At 47.2% G+C, this 24,541-nt stretch overlaps 1 protein-coding gene across 1 annotated transcript in view; it reads left to right on the forward strand.

Moving 5' to 3' along the window:
- Positions 1 to 24,541, forward strand: part of LOC115402838 (CWC22 spliceosome associated protein) — a 45,535-nt gene that overhangs the window by 15,724 nt on the left and 5,270 nt on the right. Inside the window, exons 9-24 of the mRNA XM_030111420.1 lie at positions 1,822 to 1,881; positions 2,001 to 2,148; positions 2,635 to 2,695; positions 7,405 to 7,512; positions 7,842 to 8,202; positions 8,654 to 8,882; positions 9,771 to 9,822; positions 11,685 to 11,767; positions 12,108 to 13,901; positions 14,543 to 14,602; positions 14,775 to 14,899; positions 14,988 to 15,102; positions 15,312 to 15,377; positions 15,838 to 16,057; positions 23,505 to 23,610; positions 23,691 to 23,819. Of these exons, the coding sequence (XP_029967280.1) occupies positions 1,822 to 1,881; positions 2,001 to 2,148; positions 2,635 to 2,695; positions 7,405 to 7,512; positions 7,842 to 8,202; positions 8,654 to 8,882; positions 9,771 to 9,822; positions 11,685 to 11,767; positions 12,108 to 13,901; positions 14,543 to 14,602; positions 14,775 to 14,899; positions 14,988 to 15,102; positions 15,312 to 15,377; positions 15,838 to 16,057; positions 23,505 to 23,610; positions 23,691 to 23,819 (3,717 nt within the window). The remainder of the gene's footprint in view (positions 1 to 1,821; positions 1,882 to 2,000; positions 2,149 to 2,634; positions 2,696 to 7,404; positions 7,513 to 7,841; positions 8,203 to 8,653; positions 8,883 to 9,770; positions 9,823 to 11,684; positions 11,768 to 12,107; positions 13,902 to 14,542; positions 14,603 to 14,774; positions 14,900 to 14,987; positions 15,103 to 15,311; positions 15,378 to 15,837; positions 16,058 to 23,504; positions 23,611 to 23,690; positions 23,820 to 24,541) is intronic.

Raw genomic sequence — 24,541 nt, forward strand, 5'->3', positions numbered from 1 at the left:
GCAGAGGAGCAGTAATCCATTCCTCAGCTGCTGTTCTTTTCTCTCTGGTGTGAGCCTCACTATTTACCATCCACTCTCCTGCAGCCATATAACGGCTCCGTGAAGCTGCTGGCAGCACTAACCCAATATTTACTATTATGAAACGTCCCGGCATCACATGTCTGTGTCACAACTCTCTTTAAAAAAGACAAAAAAACAGGCATGATGTAGTTTTCCTACTTATGTGGAAGATTTTGTCTCCAACTTTGGAAATGTCTTCCTTTTACCAAATTATATTTATATCACAATAAAGGCCATTAGTTCTGACTTAGACCTCCTTTGAAAGAATTGCTTGTAATCCATTTCTCTTTTGACTGAATATAAATTTAAATAAGTGCATTCAACAAGCGTATCAAAGTAATATCCTTGGAAAATGTGTACAGTTTAGCTGTCAGCATATCCCACTAGCTTCCCGAAGCCTTTATCTCCAACAGAGTGAAGTGGAATCGTTGTCATGAGAGGTCATTGTCGTGATGAGCTGCATTATCTTCTCAGAACAGAAGTCATTAAAGCGTCTGTGGTTAAACTCCGTCCGAGTGTGGCGAGCGCCGATAGCAGCAGCAGCAGCTGTCTTTCATGCAGATTGATGTCCTAATTCTTGACTTTAAGATTATTCTTAGCTCACATGGAGTGATTACAGGCCAGTTTTTCTTTTTTATTGTTGTCAGACTCGGCCTACACCTACTTTGTTTTTGTTCTGTTGACACACACTGGCACCCTGTGCTGCGTTTGCATTGTTTTAAATCTGCCATCGAATCGATCGCTGTCCAGTTGAAACAGACTGACGGCTTGTGAGTGTGTGTGTGTGTGTCGAGCTCGTCTGGTGTGTGTGTGTCGATCTCCTCCGTTGTGTGTGTGTGTGTGTGTGTGTGTGTGCGTCGGTCTCCTCTGGTTTGTGTGTGTGTGTGTGTCGGTCTCCTCTGGTGTGTGTGTGTCGGTCTCCTCTGGTGTGTGTGTGTCGGTCTCCTCTGGTGTGTGTGTGTCGGTCTCCTCCGGTGTGTGTGTGTGTGTGTGTGTGTGTGTGTCGGTCTACTCTGGTGTGTGTGTGTGTGTGTGTGTGTGTGTGCGTGTGTGTCGGTCTCCTCTGGTGTGTTTGTGTGTGTGTGTATGTGTCGGTCTCCTCTGGTGTGTGTGTGTGTGTGTGTGCGTGTGTGTCGGTCTCCTCCGGTGTGTGTGTCGGTCTCCTCTGGTGTGTTTGTGTGTGTGTGTGTGTGTGTGTGTGTCGGTCTCCTCTGGTGTGTTTGTGTGTGTGTGTGTGTGTGTGTCGGTCTCCTCCGGTGTGTGTGTCGGTCTCCTCTGGTGTGTTTGTGTGTGTGTGTGTGTGTGTGTGTCGGTCTCCTCTAGTGTGTGTGTGTGTGTGTGTGTGTGTGTGTGTGTGTCGGTCTCCTCTGGTGTGTGTGTGTGTGTGTGTGTGGATCTGGTCTCTTGTGTGACTGTGAAGGACGGTATCGGGTTTAATGCTTCTGCTGCACAATAACCCACTGGACGCTGTAACTTAATGTCATGTAGAGTAAAACAGCTGAATAGTAATGGTGAAGCAGCTCTGCTTTGAGCTCGATGCAACATGAAAACTTGGACAGCAGAAGTCTGCCTGTCAGACGGTCTTTCTCCTGTCTGAGTTCCGGCGTTGTGCAGCCTGGGCAGACGCGTCCTTTTCTCTCAGCGGTCAAACTGTCTCCTGTACTAACGCCCTCAGTAGCTGTCGTCTGCTAACCGCCTCGTCGACAGAGAAGCCAAAAGCCGTGCGCATGAAGTACTGACTGGATGTTTGTGTTTTCGTAGTGTTTCAGTGAAGTTGGAGCAATCAGACGAGCAGCCAGTGGAGATCCTTCTTACCCTGCGGTTAGACTTACTAAACTAACCAGCGGTCTAACTCAGCAGATAACCGACTAACCGGCTGCCCGAGGGACTGACCGCCCGTTTGGGTGTGTGTGTGTGTGTGTGTGTGTGTGTTTCCACAGTGTGTCCGAGCTGCTGGACCTGTACGAGGAGGACCCCGAGGAGATCCTCTTCAATCTGGGTTTCGGTCGAGAGGAACCCGACCTGAACGCCAAGATCCCGTCCAGGTTCTTCAACAGCTCGTCAGTGGCCCGAGGCATCGACATTAAGGTACCGACGGCGTTTATTTTGAGAACATCAGTCCTTATTAAGTATAAAGTTCAGAGTTCAGTTGGATTTGGAATGAATCGCGGCAGAGAGTCATTTACCTGAGGATGAGCGAACCTGCCTGTAAAGAGCGTTTTACCACCTGGGCAGTCTGGACGCTCTGTAACGTCATGCGTCACACTCCGGTGTGCGTCACGCTGCTGTCGGCCGCCTGTGAACGTTGCTCACGCACAGCGAGGGTTCAGTGTCTTTCCCAAGGGCGCACGTGGACAGTGTGAGATAAAGTATCAAGGCTGGAACTGGGAGAGGACTCCTCGCTGTTCAGTCACACTGAGGCAGCTGGAGGAAACCGATGCATGCACAGGAACACCATGCAGGCTCAGAACACCACGCTTCTTTCAGTTTTTTTCAATCAAAACCTTTTGTTTGGCTAATGTGTCCACTGTAGCCAGCTCTGACCTTTGACCCTCTCCTCTGTTTCACCTGCAGGTTTACCTAAAAGCTCAGCTGCAGCGCATGGAACTGGAGAACCCGAACTACGCCCTGACCAGTGAGTACCTCCACCTCCACCTCCACCGGGCGGCTCCTGGTGTTCCTGGGTCTGCAGTCTGCTGGCGACGGCCTCGCCGCTGCAGACGGAGGGTTAAACGCCGTTATTGATGACAAGCTCGGAGCTTCCAGTCCTGAAACTGTTAGCTGGAGGAAGTGTAGCTCGGCAACGGTTGTGTGCGGCCTGTCCCCGGCGTTCCCGCGGTGGGTCTGTGGGGTCCTTCGGCTGTTTTTTAGCCGTTCTGCCAACTGCCTGGACATCACTGCCAACAGGGACAAAGCTCTGTTTGTCCCGGGGAGACACACACATTCACACAGACCTGCTCCGCTAACATCCTGGCCTCTTTTTGTTCCCAAACTCGTGTTTGCATGAAGGTACTGGATCGCTAATTGAACACACACACACACACACACACACACACACACACACACACACACACACACACACACACACACACAGTGCACACTACACAAAACACGCACGACTGACTCTCTTCTTGACAGTTTAACAGTCTTGGTGCGGCTGTAAAAAAAAAAAAGCCGAAGATCCTGAGTGGAGCAGACGATGGGTCACTCCACAGTGTATCTTTCACACCAGGTGTGAGTTTTATCCACAGTAATATTGTTTTTCTTGCTTTAATTCTTCCTGATCATAATTCCATGTGTCAGATGTCCAACATGTCAAGTGTTCCTTGAGCTATCCTGTAGACGTCCATCAGTCTTCTCACCAGTTCACTCAGTCAGTCTTTTTTTTTTCATGATTGAAACACAAATCCACGTTCACATGAGGATCGCCTGAAAGTAATACAGTTTTGGGCTCGATTCTTATCACAAGTGTTTTTCACTTTCCAAGCCAGACAGATTCTTATGTTATTCACAGAACACGTGTTTATTTACTCAGTTGCTTAATGGTGTATTTTACCACATTAGCAGTCTGGACACGTTTCACCTGTTTTCACCCATCCATATACAGTCATTCACACACCGATGGCGGTGCATACCGGCGAGGCGTTCGCATGCATCAGTGTGGGCTTCAGCATGTCGCTGAAACACACTTTCACACATGTACAAGGCGAGATGGAGGACGCTCGTGTTCAGATTGACGATGGATGAAGCATGTGAAATATTTGAAAAATAAAAACGGAACTTCCTAACTATAAAAAGGCCAGCACAAAGAAAGACACATATTTTCAACAGATGACCGCTGCACTGCGGACGTGTGAACTGAGGAGTCGGACGCTTGGACTGCGCTCAGGTTTTGCCGATCTGGTAGAAAGCCTGTCATCCTGCTGGTGCAGCTCTCGCCGCTCGTTAAACTGCACACTTTGAAAGGAGAAGTTTTTTCTTTACAGCGACCAGCAGGTGTCAATCTCATTCTCAAGTCAGATGCAGACAGAAGGTGATTAATAATTAAAAGCTCGTTAAAATATTTGAACAGTGGTGCAAACTTCAGATTACCGGAGCTCATCCAGTGATGTGACTGCAACCAGTTTCTCATCAGTCGTCTCTTTTGTTCAGGATTGTTTTGTGACCCTTCTTTTGTCACAGACACAATAACCTGAAGGTCGGATCTATAAAACAAACGACCTGAGACGCCGCAGGTTAAGAGCAGGCGTGGCCGAGTTTCCAGCAGTGGATCTGAGGATCATGACCTAGTTTTCTCCTTATCTTTAGATAGCAATTACGTGAGTCAGGAGTTTGTGTGGTGGCGTGCCGCTCGCCGAAGCCCGGTGGCTCGCAGAAGTCAGCAGAGGAGACCGACGGCGAGTCGTGCAGCCGGAGCCCTGCAGGCAGAAAAACACCGTCAACCAACTGAATGTTGCAGATGCAGACCCAAGTTGTCCACAAAAGCGATTAGTTTGCACTAGTTTGGTTTCCTTTGTGCTGGTTCGTATGTTTCTGCCCGATTGGCTGAAGGCTGGGTTATTGTGGTGAGATTGTTTCTGGTTGTGCAACTTCATTTGAAAAACATAAAGGAAAAAAAAAAACACCAATTCACCTGAAATGAGTGTTTCTGGATTGTGGGAAGTAATCTAAGTAGTGTGAGTAGTGTGTGAAAGACTCACGCATGCAAAGGAAGAACATGCAAAATCAACACAGAAACGCTTCCCACCAGAATCAGACCAGGTCAGCGAGAGTCGTGAACACCAACCTCCAAATCATTTCTTTATTCCGTATTAAAAATCACTTTATGTTGAAAAAATATCCCTGAATTTGTTCTGATAGTTCAGCCTGAAAACTACAAATCACTAAACTAATCATACATTTTTAATTCCCGTGTTGAAATCCATTTTGTAGTGACAGAAATTTACTATAGAAAATATTCTCGTGAAATAACCTAATTACTCTAAAGTCCTTCTTCAAAATATGAACTGATGGTTCAGTCAACTGCTCGTTGTTTTCTTTGTTGTGTGGTTCGCACTCTCTGAGGCTGGTAAATCATTGATTTTCGACCGTGGCCGTCCTACGTGGAGTGTGCAGTGTCTCTGCGGAGCTCCTTCTCCGGGTGCTTCAGGTAATGTGTGTGAAAGCGTCTGGATCTCTGCTAACCTGTTGACCGGCGGCTCGGCCACACTCCAGCTCTTGCAGCCCGAAATTTGATAAACTGTGTAGAGAAGCTGGATGGAAGGAAGCAGCAGCCTGAGTCTGACTGATCAGATTGGACGAACGGCTCCTTTAACAGGGTTTGTGGTTCCTGGAAGCTTTTTTTTTTTTCTTCTTTCTTTCTTTTCCAGAACATTCTCATACTGTTCCATCGGTTCCCTGGATCCCAGACAGCTACACACAGGCGCGCACGCACGCACATACGTACATACACATGTCGCTGTTTGTTATGTAAGCTCTGTTCTCACCATCAGGAAGAATCTCCGGGGATGGGAAGAAAGAGGGAGAGAAAAATACAGAGCATGTGTCGTTTTTCGCCGATTCCTCACTTCCTGTTTTGGGGTCTCTGGAATAACGCTGAGCAGGCAGGAAATGCACTCGCGCAGCGTCGGTATCACGGCGCACAGCTGGCCGCTCCGGGCTGCAGCGGCCTCGCTGGCACGCCGCTCTGTGGAAACATGGAGAAATTAACACTGTTGGAAGATTTTTCTACTGCGCACCCGGCAGACAGTGACAGAAAACGGCGTGTTTTGCACTCGAGGCCTGATCGGATCGGGACAAACCGCTGCGTTTGCCTCGTCACTGTGGTTTAGGTCAACAAGCATGAGCGAGCTTCCGTGTGAGGCCTGTACTGACACAAACTCTGGTCTAAAACAAACTCACCTTTATAAGAACCTGCAGAAAACCCAGATGCACAGGGGGAATGTGCAAACTGAACTCAGAATGGCCGCTGACCAGACTCCATCTGGGTAAACTGTATCCTCACTGTAATGTCAGAGGAGCTAATCTTTGTCCGAACGTAGATTAAAAAGTTCAGTTTAGATCATCATCGGCCGCCGCAAACAGCGGCGTTACCTAACTTGACCTTTCGATGAAGCTGTTGAACTCTCTCGGGCCGCTGTTTGTTTTCCTGGCCGGTTTCATCATCGGTATGCTTGCTCAGCTGTCAGCAGTCCCTATATGGAGGCCATCTCTGGATTACCAAACTGCATTCATGTAATTGCTCTCAGAGGGAAATAAAAACCTTAAATGAGGGATAGATTTCCAGTCGTTTCAGCTGCTTTGTTGATGGCTTGATAATCGCAGTGAGATTTGTTGGAAGAAGTGCATTTTTTTTCTTACTTCTTCTTTTTTCTAATTTGTGTTTCAGAATGAAATAGCTGCAGCTGAAGCTGATAACACGCTCACTGTCTTTCCCCCCCCCCCCCCCCCCCCCCCCCCCCCGCCCCCCTTCCTCCTGCTTTCAAAACTTGTGGCTTAGATTATTTTCTGCTCGCATTTTTACGGCGCTCACGTCAGCGATACGCTGCGCAGCAGACTGTGGGTAGCACCGCCGCTCCGCTTCAACACACTTTTTAAGATGTCTCTGAAGCCGCTGGTGCAGGATAAACTGTATATATTTTGTTTTTACTGGTGTAGAAACACTGTTAAAATGTGTTGATGGTGAAACCCGCCCGTGTTTACAGAACGTTCCTTCAGAACTACATTTTCTGCCCAGAACTGGAGATCAAACAGCAAAAAAATCACAAGTCTCCAAGAGGAATTTCTGGGGCTGACGTTGCGATGAGAGAGTGTGAAGGAGTGAGTGTTTCAGGTGAGAATGGGATGTTTGCACAGCGACAGACAGGAGACAGAGCTCGGTGTTTTCTAACAGACTGACAGGTATTTAGACAGCAGGGGATGAGGAGAGGAGGAGGGACGGCAGGAAAGTATGCAAGTCATCATCCTGTTACATACGAGACTGACGGCTCCTGTTACGTAACCGAGGAGGAGGAGGAGGAAGAGGAGGAGATATGACGTCCCTGCTCAGTCCCGACATGCAGTTTTGTTTTTTTTGTTTTTTCCATTCTTCAGCTGAAGAAAGTTTTATTGTGAAACTCCGCCAATGAGCCGGTGTGGCTGCTTCAGGGTGTGAATATCAATCTGAAGTCTCAGAGATTAGCGAACACAAGTCTGCCTTCTTCTAACCGTGAAGCTGACCCGGTAAAAACTCTTCTCTCTTTTGTTTTTTTTTTGTTTAACTCTGACTCTTCTCAGCTGACATGTTGAAGTCGATCGGTTCTTCCAGTTTGAACCTGTCGTATGTTTTTGTCCCGCCTCTCTCAGGTCGCTTCCGTCAGATCGAGGTCCTGACGACGGTTGCTAATGAGTTCTTCCAGCTCTACAGTCAAGTGTCCGGCCAGCCCGTCCAGCGCATCAGCTCCAAGGATCAAGGTAACCATGGCAACCGCCCGCAAGGACCTTTCGCTTCCTGTGTTTCGGGTCCAGTGTCCACGAGCAGCTGCTGGTTCTGACTGTTGACTGTTAAACAGCAAAATTAACATTTGGAGGAAGTTTATTGAAACAGCAGCGTCTTTGATTGACCTGTTTGTCCTGTCGCCTTGGGATTGAATCCCGGATGGAGCAGGAAGGTCATCTGTGGTTTATAAATAGAAATGATGGGGAAAAAAAAGCATAAATGTAAAAAAAATTGGAGTTGGCAGATATTTCTGTAAACAAAATGTGAACCACATTATATAATGTTTAATTATTCCATCTCTTAGATTCAGAAGGAGGAGACGAGGGGCGGAGCGAGGAGAGGCCTCCTCCCCTGAAGAAGAGCAACTCGGCTCTGAATGTGGCCAAACTCCTGAAGAAAACCATCACCAAGCACAACCTGCTGGCCGCTTCGCCCGAGTCTCCGGCGCAGCCCAACGGCCGCACGGCCGCCGTCCCCGGTCCGCCGCAGGACAGCGGCCCGGCGCCCGCCCGGCCCGAGCAGGACGGCGACGCCGCAGACGCCGCCGAGCACAGGGCCGAGGCCGGCGGCCAGAAAGTGGTCCGGAAGAAAGACAACTGCTCCCTGGCGACGGTGACGGAGGAGAGCGGCGGAGACGGGGAGCCGGACCTCCCGTCGGACAGCAGGTGGCAGCGGTTAATGTTGGATGATCAATGAATTAAAAATGCCACATTAGCCGTGGAAGTCAAAAATAATTGTCATGAAAAGACTTGAATATTGTAAATGTTGTTCCTTATTAATCAGTAGTTCCTTGTCATATCCAGGCAGGATGAAGGTCGGGGAGGAATGATTGATCCCAGCGTTGCAGTTGTTCCTTCAGTATTGGAAAACTAAATGCATTTCATGGTTTAATTCATCAAATGCATGAAAGATATCCGATTCATATCAAGTTACTTGCTCCGATGTGGTTAAATACTCCAGTCCAGTTTAACCTCATGGTAGAGAAGATGAAGTATTTTACCGCTCTAGTCTTCCTCAGAGGATCAGAGGAGTGTCTGAGGAGACCGATTTCAGTGAAAGTCACTGTTTGAATCAGAGCTTTAAGGAAACCGTCTCTAACGTCTGACGTCTCTGCAGTCCTGAACAGAGCGGCGGCGGCGGCGGCGGACCGGAGGGTCAGGTGGACTCGGCAGACCTGCAGGCTGGCAGTCAGAGCTCTGAGGAGGGAGGCGCTCAGCGGGTCTCGGAGGAGAAGGACCGGTCCTCCTCCTCCTCCTCCTCCCTGGAGAAAGCTCCCGTCACTCTGACGCCGCCACATCTGGCCCAGCTGCGGACTGAAAACACGGACTCGTTCGACATGGAGGAGGTAGGCTTCACACTTTGACAACACCTCACAGCAACAGGCGCTCGTCATCAGCGGCGTCTGACCCTCGCTGGGTTAGACCAGCTAAACCATCGGATCGTTCCTCCACAGCGACTCCGCCGGCTCATGTGACGATCGCTGTCTTCGTCACATGAGCCGCCGCGGGGACATTTTCATCTGCGTGTTTGCTTTGGCGCGAGTTGCGAGCAGAACGCTGAACCTGACACAACCTGAGCGCCCGGGAGTGAGGGCATTAGTCAGACGGCGTCAGCGGTGGCCTGGACGTGCCACAGGATGTGGTCACACTGAAACAACACACAACTCCGTGTTTCGCAACTGATCAGCTTTAAACTGAATGTGTGGAGACATTAAAGCCTTGGTGGAAGCCTGTCATTCCATCTGAATGTTTTAGATATTTCCATTTGTAGGTGGTTCTGAAGCTATGCGTTACCCAGCGGGCAGATTATCAAGCACAAGTGTTATTTTAGTCCTTGCGAGCTGGATTGAAACCTCTCACGTTTTTTTTTTTTTTTTTTTTTTTGGCTCGCCGTATCGTCACCTGCTTTGTCTGTCAACAGTAAGAACAGTAAGAATTCAAATTCATGCAAATGAAACGTTTATTTGCATCACCGGGTGAGGAGTGAAATGTTTGACCTGGATCACTTCAGACCGAACTTCAGCCGCTGCTTGTAGAGTTTAAAACTTTAAATCCACAAAGTCCTTTAACCGGTAAACACAGGAAACATGATGCTGCAGTTTTTTTTTTTTTTTCTTTCTTGCGGGGAACTTGTGAACGCTGTCTCTACACATATCCGTTTTGTAATCCTTAATGTTGCCTGAAGCTTGATTGTTTCTGCCTTTTTAAAATTCATTCTGCTGTTTGTCGTTCAGATTCAGAGCAACGAAGACGAGACTCTCCCGCCCAGAGCGTCCAGAGCCGCGGGTGAGTTTCAGTTTGCTCAAAAAAAAGCTTTTGTTCTCCCCGCACGTGCTGCGCCCGTTCTCAGATACACATCACTCCAGATGAAAGGTCCAACGACAGGGAAAAAAAATGTAAATATACCGCCCCACGTTCCAGATATCATTCAGACGTTTACAGATCAAGAAACACGTTTATAGAAGAACTGTGCATCTCTGAGGTTTTTATGAAGGCATTTCACTTTATTTTTTCATATTTTGTTCACTTAAAGAAAATAAAACAATGTCGTAAACAAATGAAAAAACAATATCAAGTTAGAAAATTTTTTTATAAAAGATTCCCCCAACAAGCACAAATCTACAACAGCCCATCAATATCTTCTTAAAGCAGCCAATTTTGTTTAAATACTTCAATCTATAGTGAAAAAGAGATAAAATCACATATCATCACCAGCACCTTCATGACTTTGTTTGATGAGATAAAGATTAATTTAATTGCGCAAACTGTTATCAGGATGTTGCCTGAAATATTTTATTACACTCTTGGAAAGTTGTGAAGTTTTTTAGCATTTGCTATATTGTGGTTGTTACATTCAGCAAGAAAACAGGATGTTCCTTCTGCTCTCAGATGGAAAAAGTAAAACTGAAAGTGGACTCACAGCATCAGTGAAAATATTAGTCACATTTTAATTAATCACAATTATAAATGTCAGTAGTAATTGGGGGGATCTGTGCTGCCAAGCCTTCAGTTTCAGACCTGCCCAGGAATTTTAAACATAGTTTAACCTCTCAGCTTTGGGAATCACCGGTCGGATCAATGCATACAGATAAAAGCATTAAAACTCAGTGGAAAGTTAAAAGAAATCTTCATTTCATTTCTTAAATATCACAGTATCCCGTCAGTGTGTGAACATTCACTGTTCCCTCTGTTTGCTCGAGGTCGTGTTAGAATTGTTCCAAGATGGACGTGGAGGAAATCTGAATCTGTCCTTTAACCCTTCGCATGTCGGACTGTATACATCAGCTGTATGTGGAACAGCGAAATCCCAAGCTGATGTTATTAATAAAGTCAGCAAAGTGAAAAAATGTTGGCGCCCGATGACATCTGGAAAAAGCCTCGCTGCAGGACGACTAGAGCAGAGCAGGGCGTACAGGACGAGCTGCATCTGAGCAACGCCTTTCAGTCTTTCACTTTGTTTCTGATGTTCTATTGGAAAACTGAAACTTCTTTTGTTGTTTTGTTGACTACATCTTGATGCCGTCTCACATAACTGAAGTTATAACAACAGTGATTTCAGCCATTTTTTTAAAACCGAATTTTTTCCATCAACTTTTTTGCTTCTCTCGAGCGAAACATTTGAGCAGACTGCAGTCCTGTACAGCGAGGCGGAGGGAAAATGAGCAAGACGATTAATGAATGAATGAATGAATTAACGCAGCACAAACAGCCATCATTAAACAGCCTGTGCTATTAAAGGAAACAGCTTCCTTTTATTCTTGTTTGTGTTTCAGAGTTTTTAGAACTTTGTCCAAACTCTAACAAGTGTTCAAAAAGATCAGTTTTTTCTGCAGTGAACTCTCTGGTCTCTGAGCACTGTTAGATGTCTGGAGTTCAGACAGTTTAGTGTCTCTGGCCTGTGCTGTGGCTTCGTCCTCTCTGACTCCCGTTCCGTATTTTGGTGAAGTTTGCGTCGGATGTGAGGGTTTGGACGAGCTGCGCCGGAGCCTGTTTCTATAAGCATTCCTCTGCCTCGCTCACTCAGCAGGGACACACTGTCCTGTCTGTCTCCTCAGCGTGGAGCTTTGTGCTGGGGCTCAATTGTGCTGTGGTGCCACCTGCAGGTCGGCCTGGGCACTGCAGTAACGCTCACCCTGTCTTCTCCTCAGAAATGTCCAGGACGGTCAGTCAGCAGTCGGACAGCAGCGGCTTTGCGGAGGAGCCGTCCACCGACTCCGGAAACTCCCTCAAGGTCTGTTTACACTGTTGACGTCTCTGCCGCCTGAAATTCTTTATGTTTTTTATTTAAGTGTCTCATAAAACTTCAGTCAGATGTTTATCACACCCGGGGAAGAGAGGTAACGGCACATAAGTCACATGGAAGGGTTCATTGTTTGAGACAGAAGCTTTTAAGTCACATTCACTCCTAAATGTCCTTTTTAAACACAACAGCATGAAATGTAAAGAAGAGAAGAAGACACTTTATGCAACATTTAGACTGAAAGTCATTATGAATGTAACATAAAAGTCTGCAGATGATTGTTTTCATTCTTTTGGCTTCACCGGTTCATAGACTGTGGTTGTGATTGAAGGTGCAGGACAGCAGCGACAGCTGCGACAGTGAGACCACCGTCACGTCCCACCCGTCCCAAGACCTGACCACGCCCGTCGCCCTGGACCAGCCCACGTTCGACCTGCCCGACACCAGACGGGAAGAGGCGGGACCCGCCGCCGCCGCCGCCGAGGTGGACGGGAGGAGCCGCTCTGTGGAGGGAGACGAGAGTCTGGACCAGTTCCCTCAGTACACGGTTCACCATCTCCCCAAGCTCACGCCGACGGAGGAGCAGCGGGAGGACAGTGTGGACGAGGACGGCGAGCCGGAACCGGAACCGGAACCGGAGATCATCCAGTGTGTGTCTGCTGCTGAACAAGAAACGCCACAAGAGTCAGAAGAGTCAGACGACCCCCAGAGTCAGTCTGCTTCAGAACCAGACCCACCACACACAGACCAGGCCTCAGACAGGGTCCGAGACACCAGTCCACCCGCAGGAGACCCCGGGGAGAACCAGGACCAGCCGGAGTCTCTCCTCTCTGACGATCACAACGGGTTTGCTCCTCCCACGCCGTCCGCTCAGGTCCTCAGCGCTCTGAACCGAGCCAAGCTGAGCCGGATGGGCCGGCGGATCGACCCCGAGAGCGACGAAACGCCCGCCAGCCCCGGGCGAGGGAGAGGAAGCCAGCGCGGCGCGATCCGCCTCCAGAGGTCTTCGTCCCTGCCCTCCTCGCTCCTCGCGCCGTCCAGGGTGGTGTCGTCCGTCAAGATCCAGGTGGGGCGGGGCCAGGCGTCCTGCTCCCAGCCCAGGTTCTCTGTCAGATACACTCAGGAGGACGACCAGCTGGAGGAGGAGGTAAAGCGAGAAGAACGCACCAGCGTCCTGTCCACCCTGGTCATAAATCCTGCCCCTAACAAAAAGCCCGCCGCCGCCGCCGCCCCTAAACCCATCCCCTCCCACCTGATGCGGTCATGCTGCTCCCTGCAGAGCTACAGTCCTCCTCCTGAACTGACCCCGGGAGGTCAGTCCTGGAGCACCCAGAGCGTCCCCGACCTGTCCTCCGATCACCGCCCCCTGAGGCACTTCCCGCCGCCGTCTCCCTCTAACACCAGCGTCAGCCACGCCCAGAAAAGTTGGAACCCGGGCTTCGCATCGCTCCCCGGTCACAACCCTCCGGCGCAGTATTTTGACTCCGGTCCGAGTCCCAGTCCGAGGTTCAACTTCAACCCGTATGGCCTCCCTCAGCACACACACCCACTGCACCACTCACAGCCGTACTCCAGCCTCCCGAACCTCTTCCCCCACCAGAACCCCCCCTCCGGTCCGGCCGGCCTCCACAGCCCCGCACCTCCGCCCGTCCCCCAGCACCAAAGCATGACCAACCTCCATCAGCCCTCAAGCTCCAGCCTTCCTTACCACGTCGGCCCTGCTCATCTCCACCCTGGAGCTCCCATGATGCATCACCAGGGCTTCAGCCAGCCGTACACTAATCCGTCACCGTATACCGCCGCTCCATACGGGACTCAGTCTGCTCCGCAGTTCCTGTCTTATCACGGATACAATGTCAGCTCGTTTCCCCATCCCGTCTCCCAGTATCCCCCCCCTGCTGCTGCTGCTGCTGCTCCGCCACATTTACCCCCAGAGCACAGCCTCTACCCCGGTCTGGCTCCGCTCGCTCCCGGTTTCCACCCCGGCCTCGGATCGGCCTTCAGCCAGGGTTACAACCCCCACGCTGGGTTTGCCCCCCCTGCTGGCCCGGGTCCGTCCGGAACCGAGCTTCAGCTGAGGAGAGTCCTGCAGGACATCAGGGGAACCGTCCAGAGCCTCAGCGAGGTCAGTTCGCTTTCACTGGAAACTGGAGGCTGGTTGCCTCTTTTGACTTGGTTTCACTAATCACCTTGTTGTTCCTCATTCCAGCCTGACTCGGCAAACTGCCTAATTACATTTGATTGTAAAGGTGTAGGTCAGAGCAGCAGACTGACTCAGTTCTCTACACACACCAGCTTTTCTGCGTTAGTACAGTGGAACCAGGTCACCACATGGAGCATTTTCCCAGCTGATAAACACAACGCGTCACCCAGACGTCCCAAGGTCAACACTTATGTAACGCTCTCAGCATTTCTCCAGTGGAGCTCTGCACGATCCACAGCTTCTCCCACGCGCCGCTCCTCCACTCCGCTGCAACTCCGTCAGTCAGCAGTTCACTAAACACACACGACGCAAAAGATGTCTGTCTCCGTAGATGACGTTACGCTTCTTCTGTTATGAAGCATCGACGGAAGAAAGATCAGATGAAGACAGATGTGAATTTATTCATCACACATCAGCTCGCTGTTCTTGACCTCTGAGATTTCTCACCACCATGAAAGAAAATGCAGAAATTGTATCGAAACTTTAAAGAAATTAAAGAAACACGTTGCATCAGTAAGATAACATGCTGGATCTAAAAGTGTGTTTGTGTGCTCTTCATCTAGAACCGAGCCAACACTCCGGACACGTTCAGCGAGCGCCGAGCGTCTCAGCCCGGCCTCCAGGTAAAGTGCACTTTATCTTTTTCTACGATGGAAGTCAAACCGACTGTTATGCCACAAACGAAAAAAAAATAAAAAAAAATCACATTTTCTTTTAAAACATACATTCAACTAATCGGTACACACTGCGTGTTCTCCCTGTGTGTTGATGTGTGTTTTTGCTCTTCCTCTTCAGTCTCTGGCAGAGTTTCAGCAGAAGAGGCGCAGTCTGAGCCTGTTCCGCAGGCAGATGATGGACCTGGAGCTGTCCATCATGCAGCAGCAGGCGCTGGTCTACAACCACCTGAGCCCTGCGGACAGGTGACTGCTCGGGGCCGCCGGCATGTGCTTCTCAGCACTCTGAGTGAATCCAGCCGGCTGTACGGGTTTGTTCTGGGTTTGTTTGTAGGATGGAGGTGGAGAAGCTGCAGTCTCTGAGGTCCAGCGTGAGAGAGGAGCTGCAGGAGCTGGAACAGCAGCTGGAGGAGAAGCTGATGGATCTGATCCACAGCACACATCACAGAGTGAATACACACAGCGCACACAAACATCTGCAAAATGAAAATGTCACAGTTCAGTTTGGCTGTTTGATAAGCAGATTCTGCCAAACTCACGTTGTAATCACATGTATTAAGCATTTGAGATATTATATTGTGTTTTTGAGTCAGTCAGCGAACCTGAACATGACCTCCGTGGACGACATGTTGACGCTCGTCTTGTCTTCTTTCTTCAGGGTCTTCGAAGCAACAACAGTGTTGAAAACTTGTTCACCGCCTCAGCATTGCGAGCAATGGAACCGGTCAGCACGCGCACACACACACACACACACACAGTCTCACACACGTTTCCATGTCTTTCAGATGGTGTTGAGTCACATTCAGTTCCTGCTGATTAATTCTAACCTCTGAAAATACCGTAACTCTCCATAATCTAAAGTTTTGAATACATGTAGTCCCTGTAACCATAATACTCACATGTTCACACACCAGTAACCATGTTTCGTAACTTCAGGTGAGTTTATGTCCACCTGCTGTCTTTCTCTGCAGACATGTTGTAAACCCTGTAACTGTAACTGCTGCTGAACCCGAGCCTCTGAAAGTAGTGATGTTTCTTGAATTCTAACATGTCTTTAACACAAGTGTGGAAACGGATTTGTTGATTCCCTCACAAGATGAGGACAACAATACAAAGGTGTCTTACACACAGGCAGCTGTTGGTGTGTTTCCCTCTGTTCTGACTGTTTGGTGGTTTGTCTCCAGATGTCGGAGCTCCTCAGCGAGCAGTTCTACCTCCAGTCGGAGCTCAACTACGACGGTCACGACTTCCCCACCTCCCCCTCCTCCCGGTCGTCCAGTCCGCTCAGAGGACGAGGGCGAAGAGGAGCGGACGGCGAGCAGAAACCAGAACTGTATCGGACGTCGGTGGACATAACGCCCGCCACGCCTCCTCGACCGAACGCCCGCAGCAAGGGAAGGCTGCGGGAGAGGGACAGTGTGGGCGGCCGAGAAGAGGAGGCAGGCAGACGGGATTCACCGGAGAAGAGAGAGGAGGGAGCGACTGGAGGGCTGCAGCTGGACAACCTGCAGCAGCTCATTAAAGAGGTAGCGCTTCATGTGTTCACGCCTCATGCGTCACTAATGTCTTATATATACTCGTAGACAGAAACGCAGCTGTTCCAGACTTCCTGTACTTGACCGTCGCTCCTCTCTTTCTCTCCAGATTCGAGAGAGCGTAGCGCAGGAGGTCCGAAAGGAGATCTACAGCGAGCTGCTGGCCGCCGTCACGCCGCAGCCGTCTCCGGTCCCCGCCCAGCAGCACCGCCCGTAGCCATGGCAACAGCAGAGCACCGCCTCCCTTTCGCCTCCAGCCTTAGTAACCACAGCCTGAGCGACGCCACTGTCTGTAACACTGTAAAGCTGAGCAACACTGAGGAACACTACATGTCTGTAACACTGTATGTCTGTCACACTGACGCTGAAACAAGCCCCGCCCACCTCACCTGCAGGCAGCGCTCTGTCCCCCAACCGCGCAATGCACGCTGGGAACGTCGGACCGGACAGTCCCATCATCACTCTGCCATTAGGACGGAAGAGACGCGTTCTTCCCACGTCCGTTAGGGTATTCCAGACCGCCTCCGTAGCCACTGCCTCACGTTTCCTCCAGCATCGCCACCACTACCGGGACCATCTCCGTCAGGTTGCGCCTGATCATGTCAGAATATTTCTGCACATATAGAAGCTGCACAAAAATATGAATTATGAACTGAAAACACACTCAGTGCTCCTGGAACTGTTTGTAATGCCTCTTTATGTTTTTCTCATACAAGAAAATAATGTAAATCTATCAAAGGTGCCACCAGTCAGGCATCTCAGTTGTTGGGTCTCTTAAAATTAGTAATGTAATGTCTGTATTTCCTCTCCTACTGTTAGCTTTATTTCCTCTTAATCCCAAACTTTCTGTTGCCAGCCGACAGTGACTGTTAGTTAAATGTAGTTTGTGTTGTTCACAGGAAAAGAAGGTTAGCTTTACACATTTGAATCAGAAATAGTAACTTTAAGTGACAACAAGAGATTTCACTTTAAATTTTACATCAGGATGAATTGAGAAAAAAAGTTTTTTATGACTCTTGAGATTTCAGTCCTCATTAATTCATTGATAATTCAAATTAATTCACTAATTTAAAACAAAAGAAGGCTATACTGATGGCACGAAAGTGAATGATTCACAGTCACTGTGTTTTTTCTGTTTGATACTTTTTATGTGGAGCAACAGCAAACATCTGAAAGCAAGATAATATAATGTAACTGTTATAAATGTAAAAGCTTCGAGCCTCACAGTTCAAACGTCTCTGGAGGCAGAAAACGGATGAAGGTGACAGAGAAACTTCACTGCACAGAGGAGAGGAGAAATGCAGAGCGGAGCCTCAGAGCTATTCAAAACCATCCTGTCAACATTCTATTCTTTCCGTTTAATTTTCTTTTCTTGTCGCGTTTCTCAATCTTTGATAGAAAGCCTGCTGAGGGTCAAACTGAGCTCTTTCTCTACTTTAAAGTTACTCACTCCGTGCACATTTCACCTGAATGTCAGAGGTTGAATAGTTACAGTTTAAAGTAGACTCAATAAGGGATTCTGTTAGGTTATCATCATCATCATCATCATTATCATCATCATCATCATCATGCTTCTGCTCCTTTCACCTTCATCGCTGTTGAAGCCATCACTCATCTGCTCATCACCACCAGTAACATTTTAGTTTCAATGCTGTATATTTTTTGAGAATGAGAAAAGACACAACCACCAACAGGTGCATTAAATGTGAAACAGATCAACTTCAGGTAACGCCACTTAAAGTCACAAGATTTATTTCTGCATCTCGTCAGCAAAACTGATGAGCTTTTCCTGCTATTCATAAAAAAAGGTATTTTAATTGTGAAAACGTGTCAAACAGAAGATGAAATGACGTTTCAGCCTGTCGAGTTTTTAATCGCATTTCTCTGTTTGCTCAGTGAAGTTCGGCGTGTCTTCAAAATGTCTGCGCTGTTTCCGTCGGTCGTTTTAGAGCAGGTGATGGTGTTGGCGTGCGACGTCACGAGATGCAAAGGTGTACAGGCCAGAGGTTTTTGGTAAGTCGTCATGGTAACCGTAATGATGATGATGATGATGATGATGATTTCGTAACAGCTGCTCGGAGCTTTGTTAGCTTTGGCTATTTTAGCGTTTCAGCTTCACTCTGTCGTCAAGTCTGTGTGCAATAATGTGAACGTGTCGTTTTTTTGTTTTTTAATTAGTGTATTGGGATTATTGTTTAGAAACCATCAACAAATTTCTGTCAACATTTCAGGCGTGATTGGTTGTGTCCCCGATCCTGGTTGATCTGATACAGTCAGGTTTCATTAAAAATGTTTTCATCTTTCTCATATCCAAACCACATAATTCATTGATCATTTAACTAATAGATCCATAAAATACAAATAGGTTCTGTGTACTTTAGCCTGTCTGTCCCTTACAGGTATAAAAGACAGAAAAAAAATTAAACCTGGGAGTCGAGTATGATTGTCTGGGAGACATGATCTTTTGTTTTTTTGGTTCTTGTTGTATCTTTTGATATTCATAATGGGAGAACAGTTCTAAAAATGTCAGTTGGGACTCATGTTAAAAATAGAATGTTGTGTTGAAAGCTGATCTCCGTCTGTATGTATGTATGTTTGTTGTTGCTTTGTGGGAAAGTAGAAGGTCAAAAGGTTGATTTTCTGATAATCGGGAGCTCTCTGACACTTTGAATGGTTGTTATTCAATAGGTGGAGCTGATCCAACTCCACCTATTTTACTGTGCGAAAGCTCCTGATTGTTCTTGACAAAACATTTGACCCTCAGTTATTTTCAATGTTTGACTTCTCATGTTCACTGACTACAAAGTTTGCTCTGCTGGACCAACACTCACTCTTTTTTTTAATGATCAAAAACCCTTTTCTCACTTCTGATTACACTATAGAGTCTGACTGTTGGTGTCTGTCATTGTCCAATAATGTGTATTTTGTACGGATGTCTTGTAAGGGGACGCAGAGAGGGGCCACTCTGTAGAGAAGAGAATAATAAAGATGTATTTATTTTCAGTATACACGTGTATTGTTTCTCATTGGGTTCTGTTTGTTGTGTATTTTATTTCAAGCGATACTTCAACATTTTGGCAAATTGGCCCATTTAGCGCAATTCCTTAGTCATTTCGAACAGCATACTTACTTGTTTTGTGAGGGCGAGCTGTTGTTTATTCAGAGGCGAGTCGGGGAAGGTTTTCGGGACGGACACAATGGAAGTGGATGGTATTTTTTGTTCCCCCTCGTCAAACTCATCAAATACACAATCCAACAACCCAAAAACACTTTCTTGGACACGTTATAATCCGCACATTCACTACGCTGTGGAACACCAACAAATAATATTGTAGCGTTACGACACTGAAGCAAATACTGGGAACTACTTTTTCTTTTGAAATCACTACGCCCAGACGCCATGTTTAGTAAGTAGTTCCGTCTTAGCAATCTTCGCATAAACAACTCAATCTGGTAATTTTGCATTAATATTTCACATATTTCACAGCGTGGTGAATGTGCGGATTATAACGTGTCCACCAAAGTGTTTTGGGGTTGTTGGATTGTGTATTTGATGAGTTTGACGAGGGGAACCAAAAATACCATTTACTTCCATTGTGTCCGTCCCGAAAACCTTCCCCGACTCACCTCTGGATAAACAACAGCTCGTCCTCACAAAAAAAGTAAGCATGCTGTTCGAAATGACTAAGGAATTGCAGTAAATGTGGCCAACTTGCCAAAATGTTGAAGTATCCCTTTAACTAACCTTGTGGAGAATTTGACATTTTTCACCCCAGAAACTTAGTTTCTGGTACTTTCTCTGCTTTTTCATCCTCTAAAATGTTGAATAATGACTCAAAAATAACGACAAACAAAACATTAAAATATAAAGTGTTAAAATCCTCCTTTTTAGGAAGTTCGAGACACCAGCAGGGGGCGAAACAGCGAGCACCCCGTGACCCGGAAGTATCGTACCATGTCACCGGAAGTGTGGTCCACTGTCACCGGAAGTCGAGTGCCATACGAACGACAGTGATTGAAGAAAAGTCGGAAAACTGGCGGGTAAGTTCACGTTTAGAGACAAATAAAACCAAATGAGTAAAGAAGGGCCGCATTTGGAGATACAAGGGAGATGTTTTCGAAGGTTATCGGCAAACCCACGGAGAGCCGTCTGTTTTAGCGAGCTTAAGCTAAGTATGCTAACTGTTGCTAATCCAAACACGCATGGCGAGAAAAGCGGATCTATAAAATTCAATTTAATACAGTAATCAGTGTTGAACTGCTGATGAAGACTTGTGCGATTTTTTGTGAAGTACCACTGGTTATTAATTGCTCTGTTTCGGAGCCGCGTCTGTTCCCACCTTTACAGTGATACCGGTCCGCGTCGACATGTTGTCTTTGAAGGGTCAGTTTAGAAACAAAGATACGGTAAAGCAACGTTTGTCATCTTTACGCACTGCGCTGTTTTTTCTTTATAAGATTGTGCTTATTGACAGGAGAATTTTTTTGATTCCTTTCATTGCTATAGCTAAAAGATTGAAACCAGATGACCCATCAAGATCAGTGAGAGAATTAGGTTAAAAAGAGGATCAGTCCTCTGGATGTTTGTGTGCTTTCTGTGCTCTCTGGGCAAAACAAATCTTCAGTCCTACGTTGGTGACTTGTATTACTAGCTTTGAGCGTGTGTGTAATATTTTGTGAAAATCTACAATGTTTGGAGTGTATAAATCAACAAGTTCACAATGAGAAGTTTTCATCATCAGTCATAGGTGATCATGAACTGATAATCTTCCCTTCACTTGTCCTGTTGTGTATAACTTCAGATACTGTACAACTCTGTGTATGTAAATACCTTTTTAAAGCATGCATGCGTGCATTACATAATTATTATGTCTTCTATACTGACAGAAACCATTAGAATCTAAGAGTAAGAGTAGAAATAAATGAAAAGAAGCATTATTTTTGATTGTTTATTGGGTTTTGTTAATGTTAGCTGATCGTAAATGTGTTGTTTTTGCAGGTATGAGCTCTCCAGACAGAAGCCGGAGTCCCAGTCCTGCACAAAAGGAGCACGATGGTAGGTTAAACCTTTCATTTTATTTTGTACGATTGTAACAACCTGCCTTCATGTATCTGATTGCCCAACACTGCTTGATTTCTCTTCTCCTTTGTGGTTGCAGGACCTTCAGAGGATGTGTCCGGACCTGTGGCAGAAGAGCCTCAGGAGGCGACTGCAGCGGAGAAAAGTCCCAATGAGCGTCCGTCCTCTAACGCCAGTACTGCAGGCAGCAGCCAGCCCGGTAGCGCTGCCTCCAGCAGCTCAGACAGCAGCAGCGACGATGACGATGAGCATGAGGGAGCACTGAGGAAGATGAGGAGCAGTGTCGCCCAGATCACAGTAAGAGAGGACCAGTGTGGACCTTAATGATATTTCACTGTCTTTAGTCATTTCTCACATGAGGAGTATTAAAGACTGTGGTTCTCTCTCATGCTACAGTGTCCAAAGATGTATTTTGTGTAAATTTTAAAATTTTAGCATTCACAGGACTTTTCACAGGAAATAATTTCCTTTTAATTTATCTGATTGGCGGAATTTAAGAAATGGAGTTACTCGAGTAACTCAAGTAACTGAGGTTTCCAATCCAAAAAATAATATTCAAGCGAAGGAAAAGTTTCAGGAAGCATTCTAAATCCCTGAGCCGGTTAAAACTGTTTGCTACGGTGTGCATGAATGTTTGCGCGTTTTACTCCTAACTTATGACAGATTTCGCTGCACATACGTCTCGTTCACACAGCTCAGGCGCAGCAAGGCAGACAAACAGAGCTTTGTGCACGTGTAATTGATTATTACAGTGCCCCAGGACTTCAGACCAAACTCACCAGTGTGTCACACATTTCTAACAGAGCCAGCAAAAAGGAAGGAAAAGAATGAATGAAGAGGAGCTGCTAGATATTCAGTGAAAATTCTGCAGACATAAAATTAAAGTAATCCAGACAGCCTAGTTAAACGCTGCAGTTTGTGTTGATCGTAGTGACATTGTTTATTATAAAATGACATTTAGATCGATGTTAAGGATCCTGTCATCCCTCCATCTGTCGAGTTACGTCTGTCTTTCTGAGGACGTCGTTTGGAAAAAGCAGAAATGTCTTCAGATTATAACCCTTCTGAAACATGAAAGAAACCATCTGAAAGCTTCCATTCATTTTTCTGAAGAAGTTAATCGCATTTTCCAAAATAATTCAGTCTCTACTCAATTTTCTTTTTTTACATTTGGAAAGATGCAGATCAAAGTGGATCGTCTTGCTCAAGGCGTCACAGGGTTCTTCGCAGTACTGGACAGCTGGTGTCAAAACACTGCGTGGTCTGAAATGGTAGTTACCATGGCAACGGGACCCTGTTTAACCTCGGAATGCTGTCCTGCGACGGAGTAGTCGGTTCATGGCCAGCTGATTCATGAAAGTGACCAGTGGAGAGAGGAAAAAACGAACCCCAGGATAAAGATGCAGCTTGCTGATTGACAGAAGAACAAATCAAATAAGACTTTGTGTCCATTACTGTCATCTTAGACTCTCCCCAGGTACCTACAGGCTTTTAATCCAAGCAGAAACTGAGCCAGACTGACTCTCTGCTGCTGGGCTGTCACTCCTGTTCAGCTAAATTCAGACTTTTAATATGGGCACCATGCTTTCCTGTTTCACTTTCTGTCCTGTATTCACATCGTTTTAACATGCGAGGACTGAAAGAAAACCCGGTGGTGCTCTGCTTTTGTTTTTCTAGAGAGCCGGATCCAAAGAACAAGACAGGTCCCGGTCCAGGTCTGGAGAAAGGGACCAATCCAGATCCCGATCGAGGTCCAGAGACAGATCCAAATCCAGAGGAAGAGACCGGTCCAGATCCAGAGGGCGAGACAGATCCAGGTCCAGATCAAGAGGAGGGGACAGGGACAGGTCCAGATCCAGAGGACGGGACCGGTCCAGGTCCAGGGAGAGGGACCGGAGACGCTATGCTCGGTAAATGACACAGATCTGTTAGTTCTGACAAACTTACATTGGTTCTGCTCAGTGAACCATTTCAGTTCAAGTTAAATTGCCTCCATGTTGTGCCTTTGTCTTAAGAAGCCTTCAGTGTTCCGAGGTTTTAGAGTTACTGTACCAGTAATATTAAAACTTGGTGGGCTCGTCTCGTCCTCTCAGTGATCGCTACGACGATCGCCGTGACGACAGAGACGGGCGTTTTGATCGACGTGGAATTCGAGACGGCGACTCAGATTCCCGGAGGCGGGGTCGCTCGACCTCCCCTCAAAATGAAAAGGCGCCGGCGGAGGAACCGCCGGTCAAGAAGAAGAAGGAGGAGCTGGATCCGATCCTGACCAGGACGGGCGGAGCGTACATCCCCCCCGCCAAGCTGCGCATGATGCAGCAGCAAATCACAGACAAGAGCAGGTGAGCTGGAGTTTCTCTGCCTCTGTTAATAAACTCCACAAACAGCTCGGCGTGTTCACCAAAGCCCCGTGTTTCCTCAGTCTGGCCTATCAGAGGATGAGCTGGGAGGCCCTGAAGAAATCCATCAACGGTCTGATCAACAAAGTCAACGTGTCCAACATCGTGAACATCATCCAGGAGCTGCTGCAGGAGAACATCGTCCGGGGGAGGTGAGCAAACACATCAACACCGAAACCCGGTGTGTGTCGACGCCCGGTAGTCAAGCTCCTGTCGCAGTGAGACGAAGGGTTCTGGCAGCTGAACACACATCCGGACAGGTAAAGGTTTACTGCTCACACCTCTGGTGCTCGGTTCTGCAGCAGAGCTGACAAAGAAATCCTGATCGTCAATGATTTTTCACCACCGTGGAGGATTTTTACCAGAACTTATAAAACAGGAGAAGATGTCAAAACAAAAACAGAAACTCCTGGACTTCGCATGAAGACTTGCTGTGTGGATATAAAGCTTCTGAAGCTCATCGCTTCCTGTTCATTAGGATTAGAAAAGTGAAACTTCTGCAACGGATTTTAACTGGACCAAACCTGTCAGGCATGAAAACATTTTAGTGTTTTGTTTAATCTCAAACAGCTGTCGCACATTTTTCCTTTTCACAGCCAAATGTAATTTCAGCTCGTTTTCATTTTTGGACGAGTCTCTGAATGACGTGAGGACCTCAGACGTTTCACCCTCACCACCAAAATGATCACATTTATCTTTGCACGTCTAATAAGAGCCTCAGTAATGTTTATTGTTGCCAGTTTATTTTAAACATTGTTTTTTTGGGGGGCAAATTGTCCCATGTACCTGCATTTTCTTGTTTCTGTTTTGGAAGATTGCATCATTTTCATGGCGAGTTTGGTTTTTCTGAACTCATGTCGCGTCTGCTCTCAAG

Source organism: Salarias fasciatus, chromosome 16 (assembly GCF_902148845.1).
Source record: "Salarias fasciatus chromosome 16, fSalaFa1.1, whole genome shotgun sequence".
NCBI classification, from domain to species: domain Eukaryota; kingdom Metazoa; phylum Chordata; class Actinopteri; order Blenniiformes; family Blenniidae; genus Salarias; species Salarias fasciatus.